The sequence below is a fragment of the Arachis ipaensis genome, chromosome B07 (genome assembly GCF_000816755.2).
Source record: "Arachis ipaensis cultivar K30076 chromosome B07, Araip1.1, whole genome shotgun sequence".
Lineage (NCBI taxonomy): Eukaryota > Viridiplantae > Streptophyta > Magnoliopsida > Fabales > Fabaceae > Arachis > Arachis ipaensis.
In genome coordinates this window covers 42665383-42687469 of record NC_029791.2, presented here as the reverse complement: position 1 = coordinate 42687469, position 22087 = coordinate 42665383, and the positions used below count along the sequence as shown (strand labels likewise).

General features: G+C 33.9%; 2 protein-coding genes across 4 annotated transcripts; both read left to right on the top strand.

Moving 5' to 3' along the window:
• Window positions 6343-7480, top strand: LOC107608635 (ribosomal RNA small subunit methyltransferase G-like). 2 transcript variants are annotated; one of them, XR_001612951.2, is made up of 3 exons: window positions 6343-6658; window positions 6737-6935; window positions 7034-7480. XR_001612951.2 is itself a non-coding variant. In XM_021106713.1 (2 exons), the coding sequence occupies exons 1-2, from the start codon at window positions 6740-6742 to the stop codon at window positions 7198-7200; spliced, it is 363 nt and encodes a 120-aa protein (XP_020962372.1). In that variant the 5' UTR covers window positions 6676-6739; the 3' UTR covers window positions 7201-7480. The 2 variants fall into 2 exon arrangements, 1 of the variants encoding a protein (XP_020962372.1); XM_021106713.1 differs by lacking the exon at window positions 6343-6658 and having other exon boundaries at window positions 6676-6935.
• On the top strand, window positions 7791-10090 carry LOC107607159 (DNA replication licensing factor MCM5-like). Of its 2 annotated transcripts, XM_016309138.2 has the most exons (5): window positions 7792-7886; window positions 8097-8594; window positions 8675-8765; window positions 8924-8979; window positions 9599-10090. In XM_016309138.2, exons 2-5 carry the CDS (start codon window positions 8563-8565, stop codon window positions 9759-9761), a joined length of 342 nt encoding a protein of 113 aa, XP_016164624.1. In that variant the 5' UTR covers window positions 7792-7886; window positions 8097-8562; the 3' UTR covers window positions 9762-10090. The 2 variants fall into 2 exon arrangements, with proteins under 2 accessions (XP_020962371.1, XP_016164624.1); XM_021106712.1 differs by having other exon boundaries at window positions 7791-7886; window positions 8097-8765.

The following is a 22087-nucleotide window of genomic DNA, read 5'->3' as shown; positions in this document are numbered from 1 at the left end:
AAAGAGATTTTAAAATAGATAAGCTATATTTTTTATTTTTAAAATTTATTAAAAATTTTAAAAATATTCTTAAGTTTTATTTTATTTTAATTTTGTCTCAAAAATTTTTAATTTACATCAAATATACTTTGAATAGTTAATTTTTAAAAAATTTAGGACTAATGTAACAACAATTTCATAGAAATTAAATAACTTTTAGCACAAGTAAAATTGACATAATTATCATACGTATATTATTAGTTTATTATCGGATTGGTCTTAAAATTTCTGAAAATTTAGCTGTTAGGGATATATTTGATGTAAGTCAAAAATTTCATGGATAAAATTGAAACAAAATAAAATTTAGGGATATTTTAAAAAATTTTAACAAACTTCAAAGACAAAAATTATATTTTATCCTTTTTAAATTTTACCAAGATTAATTATTTAAAAATTTTATTTTTTGGAGAAGCTCATCCAAATCTGCAACACCAAATTTAATTTTACAAACGACAAAATAATCAGAATTAATATACAAGGCAGTGAAAATCAGTGATGGTTCTCTCACTTGGTTGAATAAAAATCATGTTGCATACTAGGTTCTCTAATATTAGTGTTACGAATACGGAATACACAAGACTCAAACCATAAAACCAATGTACTAGAAAATCAAGAGAGTCTTGAAAGTAGTTGTAGTGGTTAGTTTTCTGTTATTACAGGCTTGAAGTCCTGGTTCACACTTTGCTCTAATATATATGAGATCAACTTGTGTGTAAAGATTTCAGGCTCTTAATGTACAATTATAGAAACAATTCAATACAATTTCTCTCATTTACATCTTCTCTGCTCTCTACATTCCTTGTTTGCATTGCTTCTCTGTTCTTGAATAACTTCTTGCAGATTAAGAAACTTCACATAGTATCATGAGATTATTGTGTATTCAACTTGCTAAACAACCTCCTCACTTTGCAATAAATGCTGATTGAGCTTCAGACATAATTTCCAATACCTACATTGATTGGAATATCTAGGACTATAATTTTAGCTCACTACAAGAAAAATGTTAATTACCGTTCGATTTACCATTGAATTTTTTATTAGCATTAATGGATGTTTCTTTCAGAAATCGAATGGTACATTGTAAATTAGCCTACAAAATTTGGGAGAAATTACAAGGCTATTTTGTTTCTGCTACTAAGATCAAGTCCAAGCAATTCAAGACTCGGCTTAAGAACATCAAGAAAGTGAATCTTTCTGCCTCAGAATATGTGGCAAAAATAAAAATATCTGCTGTTGGTGCTCCCATCACCACTAATGAAAAATATGATCCTTTTATTACTATTGTTGATGACAGAGTCATCAGAGGGAGTAATTCACAGGAAGTAAATCAATTAATAGCAAATCTTAATTCTTTGTTTGCTTTGAAAGACTTAGGCACATTGCATTATTTTCTTAGTTTAGATATTCCTAAGCTCTCTGATTCTGAATTACATGTTTCTCAACAAAAGTATGTCAAAGATCATCTTAACAGGGATGGCATGTTGCATTTAAAACTAATGCCAACTCCTATTCAAAGATGCTACTCTCTATAGTAGGTGGCCTCCATATGCTACTTTGATTCATCCGGAGATTGCCTTTGCGGTCAAAAGAATTTTGAGATACTTATCAGATGCAATATCACACGGTCTTTACTTAATTAAAAATCCTAATTTTGTAGATTTTGATTGGACTACTGACCTTGATGATCAACAATCAACAAGTGGCAACGCCTGTTCATAGGCTCCAATTATGTGATTTGGTCAAATAAAAAGCAAGTTTCAGTTAAAAGATCATCCACAGAAGCTGAATTTGTTGCTTGACAGATGCATTAGTACACATCTAAAAGAGTTGTGCATTCCATCTACAATTTCTCTAACATTGTTTTGTGACAACCTCAATGCACTGTTATTAGCTGCAAATCCATTATTACACAGTAGAAGCAAACATTTTGTTAGAGACAAGGTCAATCAGAAGCAATTATATGTGATTCATGTTTCCTCATCATCACAAGTAGCTGATATCTTCACTAAACCCCTCTCATTTGCAAATTTAATAAACTTAGAACCAAATCCAAAATCTAATCCTTAGATGTCTTGAGTTTGAGGGAGACTTTTAAGGATACACAAGATCCAAACCATAAAATTAATTAAGAGTGTCTTAAAGGTAGTTATAGTGGTTAATTTTCTGCGATTAGAGCCTTGAAGTCCTGTTTCAGCTTGTGTGTAAAGGTTTAAGGCTGTCAATGTACAATTACATGGCTTAGGATTCGATAGTCACAGAACGTTTGGACCATTAAATGGTCCCATAACAAAACATGTTTTTTAAATTTTTTTAATAACTGCTAAATAGTCTTTTTTTAATTTTAAATACAAATTAACTCCATATATTTTATTTAATTATAAAAATTATTTTTTATTTTATAAATTATTATTTTATTATTCATCTATCATGTTTATTAACAATCAAAAACAAAAACAATAACGAATTAGATCTTTCATTGATCGTAATAAACCTCTTGGGCATTCCAATCGATTAAAAGTTTATATTTAATCCGTGACGTTCGTGATGAACCATAAAATCGTGTTTCCTTGAAAATCAATCGATTGGATTACAATTTATCACAAAACAATCGATTGAAAATTGCAAGGTATCATGGTTTTGGCATAAATCAATCGATTGGCCATATTACCCAATCGATTGAACGATAAATAAAATGTGGAGTTTTTATAATTCAATCGATTGTTTATACTTTTCAATCGATTGAATGCTTCAAAACAACCTGAGGTCTCATCAAAACAATCGATTGCTTTTGTTACTCAATCGATTGCTTTTGGCAAAACAATATGGATTTTATGCGTGGCGCACTCAGAGTAACGTGGTAAGAAACCACTCTCGAACGATGACGCTTTCAACAGTTTCATTAAACGTGGTAAGAATAAATTGAGCATGGCGACGTTTGGGCACCTTAGGGAGGAAACTAGCCACACTTCGGCTGACGTGACTAATAATGGTGTTCCAATTGTCAAGAACCGTGCTAACAATAAGGATGATCAGAAAGACAACTTTTCTGATTTTATCAAGCATACTAAGAAGAAGTTCAGAACTACAACAATTGTTGGAAGGAATAGCTAAGTAAAAAGAGGGTAAGAAGGTGCATGCGTTGCGTGGATTAATTGGTGTTTGGGTTTGTGACATGACGCATGTGAAGTGCATCGTAATAATAATCCATATTGTTTTGCCAAAAGCAATCGACTGAGTAACAAAAGCAATCGATTGTTTTGGTGAGACCTCAGGTTATTTTGAAGCATTCAATCGATTGAAAAGTATAAACAATCGATTGAATTATAAAAAATCCACATTTTATTCATCATTCAATCAATTGGGTAATATGACCAATCGATTGATTTATGCGAAAACCATGCTGCATGCCTTACCATTTTCAATCAATTGTTTTGTGATAAACTGTAATCCAATCGATTGAGTTATAATTCAATCTATTGTTTTGATAATCCAATCGATTGGTTTTCAAGAAAACACGATTTTATGGTTCATCACGAACGTCATGGATCAAATATAAACTTTTAATCGATTGGAATGCCCAAGAGGTTTATTATGATCAATGGAAGATCTAATTCGTTATTGTTTTTGTTTTTGATTGTTAATAAACATGATAGATGAATAATAAAATAATAATTTATAAAATAAAAAATAATTTTTATAATTAAATAAATATATGGGGTTAATTTGTAATTAAAATTAAAAAAGAACTATTTAGCAGTTATTAAAAAAACTTAAAAAATATATTTTGTTATGGGACCATTTAATAGTCCAAATGTTCTGGACCATCGAATTCGGTGCCCAATTACATAAACACTTTAATACAATTTCTCTCAATCACATCTTCTCTGCATTACTTCTCTGTTTTTTAATAACTTGCAGATCAAGAAACTTCATAGTTATATAAAAAATCTAAATAATAAACATCAAACCCTTTTTCGTTTTTAATTAACAATGAAAATCAAACTTCATCAATCGATATTATTATTATCAACCGAAGGGAAAAAAAGGGTTTCAGGTCCTCATGATGCAAGCTGGCATACAAATCATGATACCTATTAATATTATTAATTATATCTAACTAGAATTATGTGGCAACTATTAAACTAGCTAGCACATTAAACCCATAGTCTAGCATTACAATATCTAAGATCTTTTGTCACTTTTTCAGATGCACGGCTGCGCCATATTTTTATTCAATTAAACATTTTGCATTATTCAAATGAAAAATGATTTGTGAAATTATAAAATTAAATATAAATCTTAATTTAAAAAAATTATTTAAGCTCTATCTTATAATAACGAATAAGAGAGGAGAAATGCTAGACAAATAAATTATTTTTTAATCAAATTTAACCAAATCTTTTTTCTTTTTCTTATATGTCTCTTTCTTTTTATTCAATTAATTTTTATTATGTTAATAAAATATTAAACCAACTTGATCGCAGTAATAATAATAATAATAATAAAATCACGCGGTCCCAACACAACTCGTGTTGTGGATCGGTTGCTTACATGCATGTGTTTTAAGCACAAAACACGCTACCCACAACTCTAATAAGTAATAACCGAGGCTTCCGGGCACAAGGTACTTATAGTTTACATCAATTTTATACTATTAATATTGTTAGCATTCTGATTTGGTCAGAGATTTTATTTTCATTAATAATAATAAGCTAAGTCTCGACACAACAACAACCTACAAGACCCCGTTTGGATCGTAGGCTTGTTGACTTGTTCAAGAAAGTTAAACTGTCTACCTTCTGCTTTGGAAGGGATCGGATGGACCTTAACCTGCGTGTGTTGTTTTATTTGCTGGCGTTTACTACACAAATTTCTCGAGTCTGAATATGGTTCTTCAATCTTCTATATATGTTGCCATTATTGTTTTTGATACTGTGGCACCATATTACATGCCAGTATCTCACTTTGGTTTTCCCTTGCTTTGAGTTTTACCACTTGAAGCTCTTATTTGTGTCTATTTTGAACTGCGGATTGTGCTTATAGAGAGTTTGCAATGTGTTATTTTTTTTTATAATAGCAAAAAAATAAAGACATTCACTACAATAAAACAGTATTTTTGCGACGAATTTTTTTAATGCTGGACGACAGTTTTAGCGATCACTAAATATTTTTGCGACGATTAAAAAAAAATTCATAGATTTGAGCGTCGCCAGCTGCCATAGTGACAGTTTTAAACCACCCTTAATAAGAAGTGTCGTTAAATTGTTTATGACGATTTTTGAAATATAAAACCGTCACTAATTTGCAAACACTTGTCAAAATGTTTTTTGTGTTATATTTCGCGACGTTTTAAAAGTGTCATTAAATTACTAAATCCAATGGCTGTTTTTTCTTATATTTTGTGACTGTTTTAACCCGTCAATAATTTTTTAGCGACGATTTGAAATCGTAACTAAATTATTAGTTTTTATTACAGCTTTTAGGTATATTTAATGGCTGTCTAAACCGCTCACAATATTTTTAGTGATGGTTTCTCAATTTGAAACCATCAATAAGTCACTAATTTCTGTGACCACTTTTTATGTATTCAGTGACTATTTTAAACTGTCATAATCTCACTAACATCAAAGTTGAATTCTACAAAAATAGCATTGTATTTCAAAAAATAGCAACAATGTATTTCAAAGTTGAATTCTACACGTTGTACATAGTCATAATCTATAACATGTAAATTTTAAAACTCCTAACTTAATCCAAACATGAAAAGTTAACAATTCAATCATAAAACTCCTTTAATTGTTGGATGGTCTATGTTGTTGAAGCTCATGACTAACAGAAGAAAATGGTCTTGTCTATGCCGGTGATTCAAAATCTGCAACCTAGAATTAAAAAAAAAATATTTTAGTGAATATTTTAGAATGATACTTAACAAATCAACAAGTGTTAAAAGACTGTGATTATAAATTACAATCATATATAGCTAACAACAAGAGATATTATCAAGGTTTCCACTAATAAAACTATTTATATGTATAAGCAAATCAAAAGGATTACTACATAGTTGTCTCCACAAGATTCACCAGAAGGGTACTCATCACCACTGCAATTCTTCACTATAGCGACTCAAATGGGCATCTATCACTACAAGATTTATGCTTGTTTATGGGAATTTTTTTGTGGAGATTTTAGAAAACCTCCATAACATATTTTATTTATAGCAAAATATGAAACTTCCATTAATTAATGCTAATTTAAATTCTTAAGCCCAATTACTCAAACAAATAATGAGCCCCTAACCTACTCTCAATAAACCCAAACAAATTTCACTCCAAACAAAATTCGTCCAAAAAAATGGAGAGAAAGAAGAGTGAGATCTAATGAAACCCTAGATCTACTTGCCGCCACCGTATTCATCTATTCGCTATTGTCACCATCAAGCTCACCGTAGCATCTGAGATCAGAGGGAGAGTAAGCTCGTCGTTACTACCATTCATCGTCGCTGCTGCCATTTATGTCCTCGTCGTTGTCGCCATGAAGCTTCTACATCTTCCGAACCCTATCCTCCCTCCAGAGACACCAGATCCATCTCTACGTTCACGCTATTCTCCAATGGAACAAGGTATACATAATGCATACTTTCCAATTCTTTCAACTCTTCAACTACATTAACACTTAATTTCCGCATTTTCAATTGCAGCGCATGAATCTCACTGCAGTCAAAGACGCCGACGAAGTCATGGAGAGGCACATCGAGGACTCGCTCGAGATCCTCCCTCCTCTTAGGAATTGCTACCGCACGCGCTGTGGCAGCGCGCTGTCACATGAGAAGCTTAGCCTCGTGGATGTTGGAACAGGTGCTGGTATTCCTGGAGTTGTTTTTGCCATAGCTTGTCTAGGTGAACTTTTCACTGCTTTTTTTCCATGTGTAATTAGATTCAGTTCCTTTTTTGCGATTTGTGATTTTCTCTTTGCTTTTGCAATTGAAATGGAGTAGAATGGAAAGTTACGCTGATGGAGTCCATGAACAAGAGATGCGTATTCTTGGAGCATGTTGTTGGAATCATCGGTTCATCAACTATCCAGATAATAAGAGAAAGAGCAGAGGTAACACACACGCTTTCATATTCTTGTATTATGAAACTGTCCTTTTTGAAATTTTAATTTCAGTTTCTTATGTAGTTAAGGTATTGGAATTTGAAACGTAATCTCCCTTACCATTTTTAATGCATGTGGTGTTATTTTGAACCCACTTGTTGTTTGTTCTAGTGTGTGGTATGATAACATTCTTAATTTATGAATGTGCAAAGGAAAAAGAAAAATAAGAGAATAACAAGGTTTTTTCTGAATAACTAGGATGCTTTTGGTGATGCTGCTCTTGAACTTGGTAAATTGCTGGTAATTTTTATCATACTATATTGTTTATCAATTCATTATTATGAATATACTTTGGCCCTTCTATATTTTCTATGTATGCATATTCTCACTCATTGTGCTTGTAGCTTGTTTGAAAGTTATTGACTAGCATGTTTTATGGGATAAAATTAGACGCCTAGTATCTAGTTGGTGTAAAAATCATGAGATTGGTGTAAATATTTTGTTTTATGTTTTTGCTTTTGTATAGGGGATCTATGATCCCCCATTTTATTTTATCCTGCTCTTCATCTTAATGAAATTATTTTTTTATCAAAAAATAAAAATAAAAATAAATGTAACTTGCAGGTGAATCTGAGCCTGTAAAGATGTTTGAGAGAACTGCCAATTTGGCCAACAACTAAATAATTAATTAACGATGTGATCCTACAGAAAAATGGTTGGTCTTGATTGGCGTTGCTCCTGGTTCACCGGAGGTATATTTCTGATGCCTACTATATTAGATTATTTGGTCAGGTGGAATACATTTCAACTATGCCATAGTTTTTTTAGCTCATATTTTCTTGTCTTTATATGTATTATTGCTGGGATTATCTGTGTATAGTTGTACCTCAATTATTATCTTGTTACTGTGATGTTTACAAGCCTGATCTACTTTATTTGTGCTTGCTGTTGTTTTATCATAGAAGCCACAATTAATGAAGGGAAACATGCAACTTTACTCCATGGATCAACAGTGTAGTCAGGCTCTTGAAGCTCATGCTGCATCCTTTGCTCAATTTAAGGTGAGATTTGATATGATTATGCGATCCTTTTCTTGCTAGTGCTCAGTAATGTTTAACTGGTTATGTAGTTTATGTCTTGACTTGATTATGGTTTTGGTTTGATTGTACTTTATTGTTGTTTTGGTTACCGATTTTGTTCTTTATTGTTCTTGACTGTCTATTAGTACTATTGTATCGCAAATTAATGGCTATTGTGCTTTAATTTTAGACTTATATATTATTAGTGATTATTATGCTTTAATTCTAGACTTTGGCATCTACTTGCTATATGTTTTCTAAGTGAATTTGCATACGCACGCAGTTTAAAGAGTTTTGAGGTGGTTCCTTTGGTTCATTCTAATTAGTATAGTCTTTTTGTGCATTGTACATGGTTTCTAAAGAAGAGAATTGGCTGAAGAGGTAAGCTATATCTCTAAACTTATGTTTTTATGCAGTTCGTTCAATTATTTAGCAGATCAACTTAAATTTGAGTTAAATAGGTATTTACACTATTGTCGGACTGAATGCAACTTTCGTCTATCAGAATCTGATGCAACATTACTGCAAAAAAGTTATGTGAAAATCAGGCAGGTAAGGTTGAATATGTGACTAATTAGCAGAAAGAAATTTGATATCTCTTTTAGTTTTTACCAGTTATCAGTATGTAGTTATGATTATGTTAATTCTTATATATTGCCTTGTCCATACTTTGTCAATTTTGATTTGATTCATTTTGCAATAAAATACAGGATATGAGGCAGCAAACCAATGAAACTGGAGAAGTTACTACACCAATTATAGTAAGGTAACTAGAAGCTATTGTTAGGTTGAATGAGACACTTGCCAAAATGATATTGTACGTATTGCCATCATTTTTCATAGACTTTACTTGCCTGTTCGCAATATCTGCTTCGGTTTAATTAAAACATTAGTTAATCTTTTATAAGAACTTGGTACCAATCATAGTAATATAGAATAGTGGAAATAGAATAGAGTAGAAATAGGAAAATAGAGAAGATAAAATAGGAGAAATATGAGGAGAATGGGGGGATAGAAATAGAGGAGCTGAATGAAATCACGGTGATTTCTTTCTAGTTTGTGTGTATATTATCAGTACACTGTTACATCATTTGGGCCCACTGCACTCTCTACTAGCTCTCTTTTATTTTTATGTTTCTACAATAAATAAAATGTTTAATTACTATTAGTTTTTATAATGTTATCAAATTTTTAATTAAATTCTTGTATTTGAATTGGAAGATAATCCAAATTACATGATTCCACTGATCCCTCAATATGCTATGTCATATAAGAAACTAAATTTATTAGCTAAATATAATCATTCTTTGTATTTCTCCTTCAGTTTATTCTTTTGATATAGTACTTACATCTTAGACAGTCTAACTCAATTTCTCCTGCATCAGATCTCATGTTGCTACTGAGGAGGATGTGAAAGAAGCAATAAGGCTTTTCACCATGTCTACAATGGATGCTGCTCGGTCTGGAATACACCAACAAATCAGTCTCACACCAGAAATGGAAAATGAAATAAAGGTTTGGCTTGTGTTTAATCCTTCTCTCCCTTAATCTAGCTTCATTTTTGATAATAAAACCAAAGCCAAAATGGATTTGGCTTTTGTTACATTTGCCATTATTCAGTGAACTTGATGGCGACACAATTAGTCTTAGATATTTTTGCTTACTAATTTTGCGAGAAAATTTTTGTTTTTATCTAGCTATTCATGGAATCAGTGATTTTCAGCAATATTTGAAGTTTGATTTCTATACATGTGCATGACACTCTTTTTTCTAATATGATATCCTTTATTTTATGCTAACGTATAATTTCTTGAATGTTGTCCTTGTTAACTCAGAGAAAGTGTTCAATGATATCCTCAGAAAAGTTCAAGGTTCTTTTTTAGTTTTCCTTTCATTTTCTATTGATAGATTTTGTTTTCTCTTATTTATGCTATTAGAGATTTATTACTCTCTCTGTTTGATTTTGTGAATAAGTAAATATGCTTTCACATTTGTTAATTTAATTTTGTTGATGCAATTTCATTATGGAATGATAATATAAATAAAGCTGATTGATTGCTTCTTTTTCTGTTAAAAATCTATTAAAAACTTAATTCTCTTTTTTTATTTAACTTTGTATTCTTATTGTTGCTTGGTTCAAATTATTGCAGAAGAAGGATAATTTCAAGAATCCATTGTATATAGAGAATCTGATGGAGGAATATGTCACCAGCTTCTGGGTTGGTTAATATTATTGTACAATTTGTTTGGTTGCCATCAATAGTTCATGGATTAGTTCTAATTTGAAACTTGTACAAGATGAGACCTTGCTTTCTGATTGGAAGCAGCAGCTAGAGCATGAAGTCGAGACTATGAAAGCTCAGTCTAATGTTGTCAGCATCCACACGGTGAGCCTTCCAACATCTTCTGTCTTAATATGCCTTTATTTATTTATTTATTTATTTATTTATTTTATTTTGTTTTTCTATTCTCCTTTTCTTGATTTGAATTTGTTTAGTGACTAGTATGTTGATTGTCGCTATACACTAGATGCTCTGGCTTACCAAACAATTTGGATATTTTTCACTTGGTTTTATATAAATACCAAGTGTCATGCGTTACTATTTGTTATACTTACAATGTGATTCCTTTGTTGATATCAAGTTCTCAGCAGAGTTGGATTGGCATATCTTGATTTGGAGACTGTCTGCATCAAAGATCAAGCCCTAACAACCAAAAGTCAACATTCTTTTTAACCTTATTTCTACCATTTTTATTTGAAGCAAATGTAGCATCTAAGTGTGAAAATTTCATATTTGCTGTCAAAATGCTAATTTTATGCTAATGTTCCTTTTACTAGGTGTGGAAAAGATCATTAGTTAGGCAATAAGTTACCAAAGATTCTAAGTTTGTGCTATCTGCAGAAAGGTGTCATGACTTCTTTCCATCTTGATCCTGCCATCCTAAAATTTGATCATGACTTTTTTCATTTTGTCTTGTATTGCATTTTATGTTGTTTGAATTTCAAATCATATGTTGCATATGATGGTTATTGTTTTAGTATTTTGATATTGGAGTAAGACATTATTGGCTATGTCATTGCTATGTTTTATGGACAAGAAGTTAGTAGTTGTTCTCAGAATAAATAAAAGCTTTTATTTTGTTCTAACTATTTGTCTCTCTCTAACTATTTTTAAATTTCGATATTAAAAAATAAATTTCTAATTTGAGAATATATAAATGAGATGAGATTAATGAACGGTTTGAAATTAAAAATAAAAAAATAATTACAAGATTTGTGGAGGTTTAAAAATCTCACAAAATAGTTAATTTTTGTTAAATTAAAAAATCAATTTGTGGGGGTTTTAAACTGTCACAAAAGTGATTTAAAAATGTCACAAAAATTCAATATAAAACCTCCACTAAACACATACAAAACCTCCACGGAATAGATTGTGGAAGTTTTTAAAAACTCCCACAAAAGACCTCGTGGCACCTCAAAATTTGGGGGTTTTAGAAACCCCTACAAACCATTTGGTGGGGGTTATAAACCTCCACAAATAAAAAAAAACTGCCACAAATAAACAAAAACCTTGTAGTGTATCTACTACTTTTTCTCCAGAGCCTACTCTAGATATTGCTTCTTCTCTTTATCAAGCCAAAACTATACACTACAATAGAGAATGTGCATATTACATGTTACATGGTATTAGAATTAGGCAACTAAAATAAGTTCTGAAGTTGTTTAAATGAAATTAGTTGGAATCTGACAGCAAGTGGACCAAGGCGAAACCCACAAATATTATACCTCTATGAACTAATCAAACCAATAAGAACCATAATTTTGGCAAACTCTGCTCATTTCATAAATGGAAAACAGAGGTATGTTGTGAACGGTATGTCATATGTTGCACCAAATACACCACTGAAGCCAGCTGACTACTTCAACATCACTGGAGTTTTCTCTGTTGGGACCATCCCTACCAGCCCTTCAAGGGGCACTAATAATGCCTACTTCCAAACGTCTGTGATGGGGCCAGTTTCCATGATTTTGTGCATATACATTTATGTGAGATTGTATAATAGGTAGGTTCAGTAGTGGAAGGTGGACACCTCAAAGTAGAGCACATTACAATTTTAGAGATGCTGTATGTAGATGCACCACTTAGGTACAAAATAATAACCATGCAAGCATAGTGTTATATAATTGTAATAATAGTAATGAATATATGAATTTAGTGAACTTATTAGGTGTACCCTAAGTCATGGACAGCAATATACGTGGCACTAGACAATGTGGGAATGTGGAACCTAAGGTCTGAGAATTGGAGAATTGGGTATATCAAGTGATCGTACATCTTACCCTTAGTCACCCTTGTTCTAAAATTGCACTTCAAACAAGGGCACACAGTTGCTTCAGCTGAACTATTTTTAAAGATAAAATTAATAAACCTCCTAACCCCTCGCTCATACTCTATTGAGTTTCATGGCATTGTGATCCATGACTTATCCATTGTACAAATATGAGAATCTTCCTTCAAATTTCAAACAAGAGTATATCTTTAATTCTATCTACAATGTAATAAATACTATACTATCAAAAGTACAATGCAATAAAAATATAGAAAAACTGCATACAAATATATTTCAATCAATTAAATAACGAACTATGTGCAATAGTAAAAATAAAAATGAAGGAAAAACTAACTAAATATGGAAATGTCACAAGGAAGCTCCACCCTTGCGACAATAATTGTTCGAATCTTCTCCCTACTTTCACAAAATACATTACAATAACTGTTTAAGAAAAGAAAAATATAAGTTTAAGAAAGTCTAAAATAGTTCACCATTGCCATTTATTTATCTCCATAGCAAGAAGATTCCATAATTAAAACATAAAATTGATCACGAACAATAAATAGAACATGTACTCTTTGTTTAAGACAACATTTTAGTTTACTTTAATCTAATGTAGTGAGGGACACCAAAAAAGGAGTCATCACTGGCACTATTCAAGTTCTGTCGAGAAAAAAATAGAACAACAATTGGGAGAAAAGTAAGTACATCGGACAGAGAAAATTTGATGTTTATTAGGAAATAACCAATGAACTAAAACAACAGAGGACTTAAAAATTACAATAGGTATGTAATGTGATGAGTACTGTGAAAATTTAATTTAATTAACCTTTGGCACGCTTAATCAGTTTTGTGAGGGATTGAGTGTAACACCCTACCACGCAGAGTCTTATGCTATAGTCATAAAACTGAGGTGGCCCAGCAAGTGCACTGGGTCGTCCAAGTAATAAAACCTTACGCGAGTAAGGGTCGATCCCACGGAGATTGCCGGCTTGAAGCAAGCTATGGTCATCCTGTAAATCTTAGTCGGCGGATTCAATTGGTTATGAGTTTTGATAATTGAAAGATAAATAAAACATAAATTAAAATAAAGATACTTATGTAATTCATTGGTGGAAATTTCAGATAAGCGTTTGGAGCTGCTTTGTTGCTTCTGAACCTCTGCTTTCCTATTGTCTTCATCCAATCATGCGTGCTCCCTTCCATGGCAAGCTGTATGTTGGTGGATCACCGTTGTCAATGGCTACCATCCGTCCTCTCAGTGAAAATGTTCCAGGCACGGCTTCTGTATGGCTAATCATCTATCGGATCTCTCATCTCGGATGAAAAATACCAGGCACAGCTACTGCACGGCTAATCATCTGTCGGTTCTCACTTGTGTCGGAATAGGATCTCTCTATCCTTTTGCACACTGTCACTGCGCCCAACATTCGTGAGTTCGAAGCTCGTTTGTTCTAGCCTTTATCACGAAGGTTCTGATCTCTGTGAGTTTGACTGCTCTGTTGTCAGGAGATGCAAGTCAAAGTCACAAACCAGAGGCCTAAGAGATTATACTCTAGCTGTCGTCCAATGACTACGTTGAACATCATGTAAACCGCTTGTGGTTGTCAAGCACGCGGATCTTAGCTAAGCGAGTAATGAAGATAGTGGGTGATTGTCATGGGTCACCCCTTCATTATGACTTAACTGAATTTAGAACAAGAGTATATCTTGGAGAAGAGACATGCGTGAATTGAAAGAGAAACAATAGTACTTTCATTAATTCATAAAGAACAGCAGAGCTCCGCACCTTAATCTATGAGGTGTAAAAACTCCACCGTAGAAAATACATAAGAGAAAAATGTATTGGCATGGCCGTGTGGCCAGCTTCCAAATGTGAAAAGTGGCATAAGCTTTGAATACAATAGTAAAAAGTGCTATTTATACTAAACTAGTTACTAAGGATTACAGAAAATAAGTAACTAAGTGCAAATAGTGCAGAAATCCACTTCCGGGGCCCACATGGTGTGTGCTTGGACTGAGCATTGAGCTTTACACGTGCATAGGCCTTTTCTAGAGTTAAACGCCAGCTTGGATGCCAGTTTGGGCGTTTAACTCCAGTTCTGGTGCCAGTTCCAGCGTTTTACGCCAGAAAAGGGTCTCTAGCTGGTGTTGAACGCCAGTTTGGGCCATCAAATCTCGGCCAAAGTATAAACTATTATACATCGTTGGAAAGCCCAAGATGTCTACTTTCCAACGCCATTAATAGCACACCAATTGGGCTTCTGTAGCGCCAGAAAATCTACTTCGAGTGTAGGAGGGTCAGAATCCAATAGCATCTGCAGTCCTTTCTCAGCCTCTGAATCAGACTTTTGCTCAGATCCGTCAATTTCAGCCAGAAAATACCTGAAATTGCAGAAAAACACACAAACTCATAGTAGAATCCAAAATATAAAACATATTAAAAATATGAAATGTGAATTTTTGCATAAAAACTATAAAAATATACTAAAAAGTAACTAAAACATATTAAAAACTATGTAAAAACAATGCCAAAAAGCGTATAAATTATCCGCTCATCGCAACACCAAACTTAAATTGTTGCTTGTCCCCAAGTAACTAAAAACAAAATAGGATAAAAAAAAGAGAAAATATAATAAATTTCAAAATATCAATGAAGCTTAGTTCCAATTAGATGAACGGGACTAGTAGCTTTTTACTTCTAAACAGTTTTGGCATCTCACTTTATCCTTTGAAGTTCAGAATGATTTTCATCTATAAGAACTCAGAATTTAGATAGTGTTATTGATTCTCCTAGTTTAGTATGTTGAATCTTGAACAAAGCTACTTTATGAGTCTTTGCCGTGACCCTTAGCATTTTGTTTTCCAGTATTACCACCAGATACATAAATGCCACGGACACATAACTGGGTGAACCTTTTCAGATTGTGACTCAGCTTTGCTAGAGTCCCCAGTTAGAGGTGTCCAGAGTTCTTAAGCACACTCTTTTTGCTTTGGATCATGACTTTTACCACTCAGTCTCAAGCTTTTCACTTGGACCTTCATGATACAAGCACATGGTTAGGGACAGCTTGATTTAGCCGCTTAGGCCAGGATTTTATTCCTTTGGTCCTCCTATCCACTGATGCTCAAAGCCTTGGATCCTCTTTACCCTTGCCTTTTAGTTTAAAGGGTTACTGGCTTTTTGCTCTTGCCTTTTGGTTTAAAGAGCTATTGGCTTTTTCTGCTTTCTTTTTCTTTTTTTTCTTTTTCTTTATTTTTTGCCATTTTTTTCGCAAGCTTTGTGTTTTTCACTTCTTTTTCTTTCTTCAAGAATCAATTTTATGATTTTTCATATTATCAATAACATTTCTCTTTTTTCATTATTCTTTCAAGAGCCAACAATTTTAACATTCATAAACTTCACTATAAAAAATATGCACTGTTCAAGCATTCATTCAGAAAATAAAAAGTATTGCCACCACATCAAAATAATTAAACTATTTTCAAGATAGAATTCGAAATTTATGTACTTCTTTTTCTTTTTCAGAAAAATTTTTTCATTTAAGAAAGGTGAATGATTCATGGAACATTCATAGCTTTAAGACATAGACACTAAACACTAATGATCATGTAATGAAGACACAAACATACTCAAAACATAAAGCATAAAAATTGAAAACAGAAAAGAAAATAAACAAGGAGATTAAAGAACGGGTCCACCTTAGTGATGGTGGCTTCTTCTTCCTCTTGAAGAACCAATGGAGTTCTTGAGCTCCTCTATGTCTCTTCCTTGCCTTTGTTGCTCCTCTCTCATGGCCTTTTGGTCCTCTCTGATTTCATGGAGGATGATGGAGTGCTCTTGGTGCTCCACTCTTAGTTGCTCCATGTTGGAACTCAATTCTCCTAAAGAGGTGTTGAGTTGCTCCAAATAGTTGTATGGAGGGAAATACATCCCTTGAGGCATCTCAGGGATTTCTTGATGAGGGACTTCCTCATGCTCTTTTTATGGTCCATGAGTGAGTTCTCTTGTTTGCTCCATCCTCTTTTTAATGATGGGCTTGTCCTCTTCAATGAGGATGTCTTCCTCTATGACAATTCCGGCTGAATTGCATAGGTGACAGATGAGATGAGGAAAGGCTAACCTTGCCAAAGTGGAGGGTTTGTTATCCACCTTGTATAGTTCTAGAGGTATGATCTCATGAACTTCCACTTCCTCTCCAATCATGATACTATGGATCATGATAGCCCGATCCACAGTTACTTCGGACCGGTTGCTAGTAGGAATGATAGAGCGTTGGATGAACTCCAACCATCCTCTAGCCACGGGTTTGAGGTCAGGCCTTCTCAATTGAACCGGCTTGCCTTTTGAGTCTCTCTTCCATTGTGCTCCTTCCACACAAATGTATGTGAGGACTTGGTCCAACCTTTGATCAAAGTTGACCCTTCTAGTGAAAGGATGAGAATCTCCTTGCATCATTGGCAAGTTAAATGCCAACCTCACGTTTCCGAACTGAAATCCAAGTATTTCCCTCGAACCATTGTAAGCCAATTCTTTGGATTCGGGTTCATACTTTGATTATGGTTCTTAGTGATCTATGTATTAGCATAGAACTCTTGAACCATTAAGATTCTGACTTATTGGATGGGGTTGGTGAGAGCTTCCCAACCTCTTCTCCGAACCTCACGTCGGATCTCTGGATATTCACTCTTTTTGAGCATGAAGGGGACCTCGGGGATCACCCTTTTCTTGGCCATAACTTCATAGAAGTGGTCTTGATGGACTTTTGAGATGAATCTTTCCATCTCCCATGACTCAGAAGTGGAAGCAACTGCCTTCCCTTTCCTCTTTCTAGAGGTTTCTCTGGCCTTAGGTGCCATTAATGGTTATGGAAAAATAAAAAGCAGAGCTTTTTTTCACACCAAACTTAAAGGTTTTGCTCGTCCTCGAGCAAAAGAAGAAAGAAAGGAAGAGAAGAAGAAGAAATGGAGGAGATAGAGGGGTGTTTTGAATTCGGCCAAGGGGGTTTAAGTGTTTATGATGTGTGAAATTGAAGGTGGTAAGGAGGGGGTATTTATAGGGGGAGGGAGAGGGAATTCGTGTAAGAAGGGGTTGGGTTTGGGAAGGAAATCTTTTGAATTTGAATGGTGAGGTAGGTGGGGTTTTATGATGGGTTTTTGGGGAATAGTGGATGGATGTGAGTGGTGAAGAGATTATGGGGAAGAGGGTAGGATTTGATAGGTGAATGGTGTTTGGGGAATAGGTATTGATGTGATTGATCAAGGGTATTTGGGGAAGAGTGTTATGGAAAGGTGTGAAGAGAAGAGAGAGTGAGTTGGGGTAGTGGGAATCCTGTGGGGTCCATAGATCCTGAGGTGTCAAGGAATTCTGGTCCCTGCACCTTTCTGGCGTTTAAATGCCCCTGGACAGCCCTTTCTGGCATTTAAACGCCAGGATGATGCCCCTTTCTGGCGTTTAACGCCAGCCAGACACCCTTTTTTTGGCGTTAAACACCAGTTTGTCTGCCAATTCTGGCGTTTAACGCCCAGAATGCTGCCAAACTGGGTGTTAAATGCCCATTCTACTATCTTTACTAGCGTTCAGTAAGCCTGTCCTCTAGGGTGTGCTGTTTTTGATACTGTTTTTGATTCTGCTTTAATTCTGCAGCTGTTTTTGTGACTCCACATGATCATCAACCTAAAGAAAACATAAACTAACAATGGAAAATGAAATGAAAAAGTAATTAACATAGCTAAATAAGATTGGGTTGCCTCCCAATAAGCGCTTCTTTAATGTCAATAGCTTGACAGTAAGCTCTTACAGAGCTTCACAGATACTCAGAGCATGATTGTGGCCTCCCAACACCAAACTTAGAGTTTGAATGTGGGGGCTCTGCTTGACTCTGTATGGAGAGAATTCGATGAAGCTTTTCATGCTTCTTCTCCAAGTTTACAGAAGAAGATCCTTGAGCCTTAAACACAAGGTAGTCCTCATTCCATTGAAGGACTAACTCTTCTCTGTCCACATCAATCACAACCCTTGCTGTGGCTAGGAAGGGTCTTCCAAGGATGATAGAGTCATCCTTATCCTTTCCAGTGTCTAGGATTATGAAGTTAGCAGGGATGTAAAGGCCTTCAACCTTCACTAAGACATCCTCTACAAGTCCATAAGTCTGTTTCATTGATTTGTCTGCCATCTCTAGTGAGATTTTTGCAGCTTGTACCTCCAGGATCCCTAGTTTCTCCATTACAGAGAGTGGCATGAGGTTTATACCTGACCCCAGGTCACACAGAGCCTTCTCGAAGGTCATGGTGCCTATGGTGCAAGGTATTAAGAACCTTCCGGGATCCGGTTTCTTCTGAGGTAATTTTTGCTAAACCAAGGCATTCAGTTCATTGATGAGCAATGGAGGTTCATCCTCCCAAGTCTCATTACCAAATAACTTGGCATTCAGCTTCACGATTACTCTTAGATACCGAGCAACTTTCTCTTCAACAATATCTTCATCCTCTTCAGAGGAAGAATACTCATAAGAGCTCATGAATGGCAACAGTAAGTTCAGTGGAATCTCTATGGTCTCTGTATGAGCCTCAGATTCCTTTGGTTCCTCATTAGAGAACTTCTTAGTGGTCAGTGGACGTCCATTGAGGTCTTCCTCACTGGAAATCACTGCCTCTTCCTCCTTTATAGGTTCGGCCACTTTGGATATATTGATGGCCTTGCACTCTCTCTTTGGATTCTCTTCTGTATTGCTTGGGAGAGTACTATGAGGGATTTCAGTAACTCTTTTACTCAGCTAACCCACTTGTGCCTCCAAATTTCTGACGGAGGACCTTGTTTCAGTCATAAAACTGAGAATGGTCTTAGATAGATCAGAGACTATGGTTGCTAAGTCAGAGAGGCTCTGCTTAGAATTCTCTGTCTGTTGCTGAGAAGATGATGGAAAAGGCTTGCTATTGCCAAACCTATTTCTCCCACCATTATTATTATTGAAGCCTTGTTAAGGCTTCTGTTGATCCTTCTATGAGAAATTTGGATGATTTCTCCATGAAGGATTATAGGTGTTTTCATAGGATTCTCCCATGTAATTCACCTCTTCCATTCCAGGATTCTCAGGGTCATAAGCTTCTCCTTCAGAGGAGGCTTCTTTAGTACTGCCGGATGCAGCTTGCATTCCAGTCAGATCCTGAAAAATTACATTGACTTGCTGAGTCAATATTTTATTCTGAGCCAATATGGCATTCAGAGTATCAATCTCAAGAACTTCTTTCTTTTGAGTCATCCTATTATTCACAGGATTTCTTTCAGAAGTATACATGAACTGGTTATTTGCAACCATTTCAATGAGTTCCTGGGCTTCTGCAGGTGTTTTCTTCAGATGAAGAGATCCACCAGCAGAGTGGTCCAATGACATCTTGAACAATTCAGACAAACCATCATAGAATATACCTAAGATGCTCCATTCTGAAAGAATGTCAGAAGGACACCTTCTGATCAATTGCTTGTATCTTTTCCAAGCTTCATAGAGGGATTCACCTTCCTTCTGTCTGAAGGTTTGGACTTCCACTCTAAGCTTGCTCATCTTTTGAGGTGGAAAGAATTTGGCCAAGAAAGCATTGACCAATTTTTCCCAAGAGTTCAGGCTTTCTCTAGGTTGTGAGTCCAACCATATCCTAGCTCTGTCTCTTATAGCAAAGGGGAAAAGCATAAGTCTGTAGACCTCGGGATCAACCCCATTGGTCTTAACAGTGTCACAGATTTGCAAGAATTCAGCTAAGAACTGATGAGGATCTTCCCATGGAAGTCCATGAAACTTGCAATTCTGCTGCATTAGAGAAACTAATTGAGGCTTAAGCTCAAAGTTGTTTGCTCCAATTGTAGAAATTGAGATGCTTCTTCCATAGAAGTTGGAAGTTGGTGCAGTAAAGTCACCAAGCATCTTCCTTGCATCTCCACCATTGTTCTCAGGTTCGGCTACCATGTCTGCCTCTTTTTCGAAATTTGTTGTAAGGTCCTCTCCAGAGTGTTGTGCTTTAGCTTCTCTTAGCTTCCTCTTCAGAGTCCTTTCAGGTTCAGGATCAGCTTCAACAAGAATGTCTTTATCCCTGTTCCTACTCATATGAAAAAAAAGAGAACAAAGAGAAAATGGGAATCCTCTATGTCATAGTATAGAGATTTCTTTATGTGTCAGAGAAAAAGAAGAATAGAAGAATGAGGTAGAGAGAGAATAAGAAGAATTCGAACACAGAGAGAGGGAGAGGGTTCGAATTATTAGATGAGAAATCTTAGTAAATAAATAAAATAAATAGAAAGAGATGAGAGAGAGTATTCGAATTTTTTTAAGTAAAATAAAAGAAAAATATTTTTGTTTTTATTTTAATTATTTAGTTAGTGTTCAAAAATATTAAAAGAAATAAAATAAAATTAGAATTTAAAATAATTAGTTAATTAAAAAGAATTTTGAAAAAGTGGTTAGTTGTTTTCGAAAATAAGAAGTGAAAAAGTAGTTAGGTGGTTTTGAAAAAGATAATAAATAGTAAATTTTTAGAATTAAAACAAACAAGTCAAGTAGTTAGTTGAAAGAGATTTGAAAATAAATTTTGAAAAGATAAGAAGTTAGAAAAAGATTTTGAAATTAAAATTTTAAAAAGATATGATTGAAATTTATTTTGAAAAAGAATTGAAAAAGAAATTAAAAAGATTTGATTTTTAAAATTAAAGTTGATAACTTGACTAACAAGAAACTAAAAGATATGATTCTAGAATTTAAAGATTGAACCTTTCTTAACAAGAAAGTAACAAACTTGATTTTTTTTTTGAATCAAAACATTAATTGTTAGCAAGGATTTTCGAAAATATGAAATAAAATTAAGAAAAAGATTTTGAAAAATTAGTTTTAAAATTTCCGAAAACATTAAAAGAAAAATGAAAAAGATTTTGAAAAATTTTAAGAATGAAATTCGAAAATAAAAAAATGAAAAAGAATTGATTTTGAAAAAGATTTGAAAAGATAAAGTTTTTAAATTGAAATTTTTGACTTGACTAACAAGAAACAACTAAATTTTAAAAATTTTTGACCAAGTCAACTCAAAATTTTGAAAATTATGAGAAGAATAAGAAAAAGATATTTTTTTTTACTTTTGAATTTTTAATGAGGAGAGAGAAAAACAACCAAATGAAACAAAACATAAAAATTTAAGATCAAAACAAATAATGCATGGAAGAACACTTTGAATGTCAAGATGAACACCAAGAACACTTTGAAGATCATGATGAACATCAAGAACATATTTTTGAAAATTTTTAAGAAAAGAAAGACATGCAAGACACCAAACTTAAGAATTTTTAAACTTTAGACACTAATAATTCGAAAATGCATATGAAAAATAAGAAAAGACACAAAACAAGAAAATGTAAAGATCAAACAAAGAAAATCATCAAGAACAACTTGAAGATCATGAAGAACATAATGCATGAATTTTTGAAAATTTTAAGAAAATTAAAAAAATACAATTGACACCAAACTTAAAATTTGACACAAGACTCAAACAAGAAACAC

Bases quoted from the DNA above. Each gene is read 5' to 3' on its own strand.
- LOC107608635 (XM_021106713.1), top strand. From the start codon at position 6,740: ATGAATCTCACTGCAGTCAAAGACGCCGACGAAGTCATGGAGAGGCAC. The intron at 6,936-7,033 runs GTGAACTTTTCA...GAAATGGAGTAG, and splicing joins TTTTGCCATAGCTTGTCTAG to AATGGAAAGTTACGCTGATG.
- LOC107607159 (XM_021106712.1), top strand. From the start codon at position 8,616: ATGTTTTTATGCAGTTCGTTCAATTATTTAGCAGATCAACTTAAATTT. The intron at 8,766-8,923 runs GTAAGGTTGAAT...AATAAAATACAG, and splicing joins GTTATGTGAAAATCAGGCAG to GATATGAGGCAGCAAACCAA. The intron at 8,980-9,598 runs GTAACTAGAAGC...CTCCTGCATCAG, and splicing joins ACTACACCAATTATAGTAAG to ATCTCATGTTGCTACTGAGG.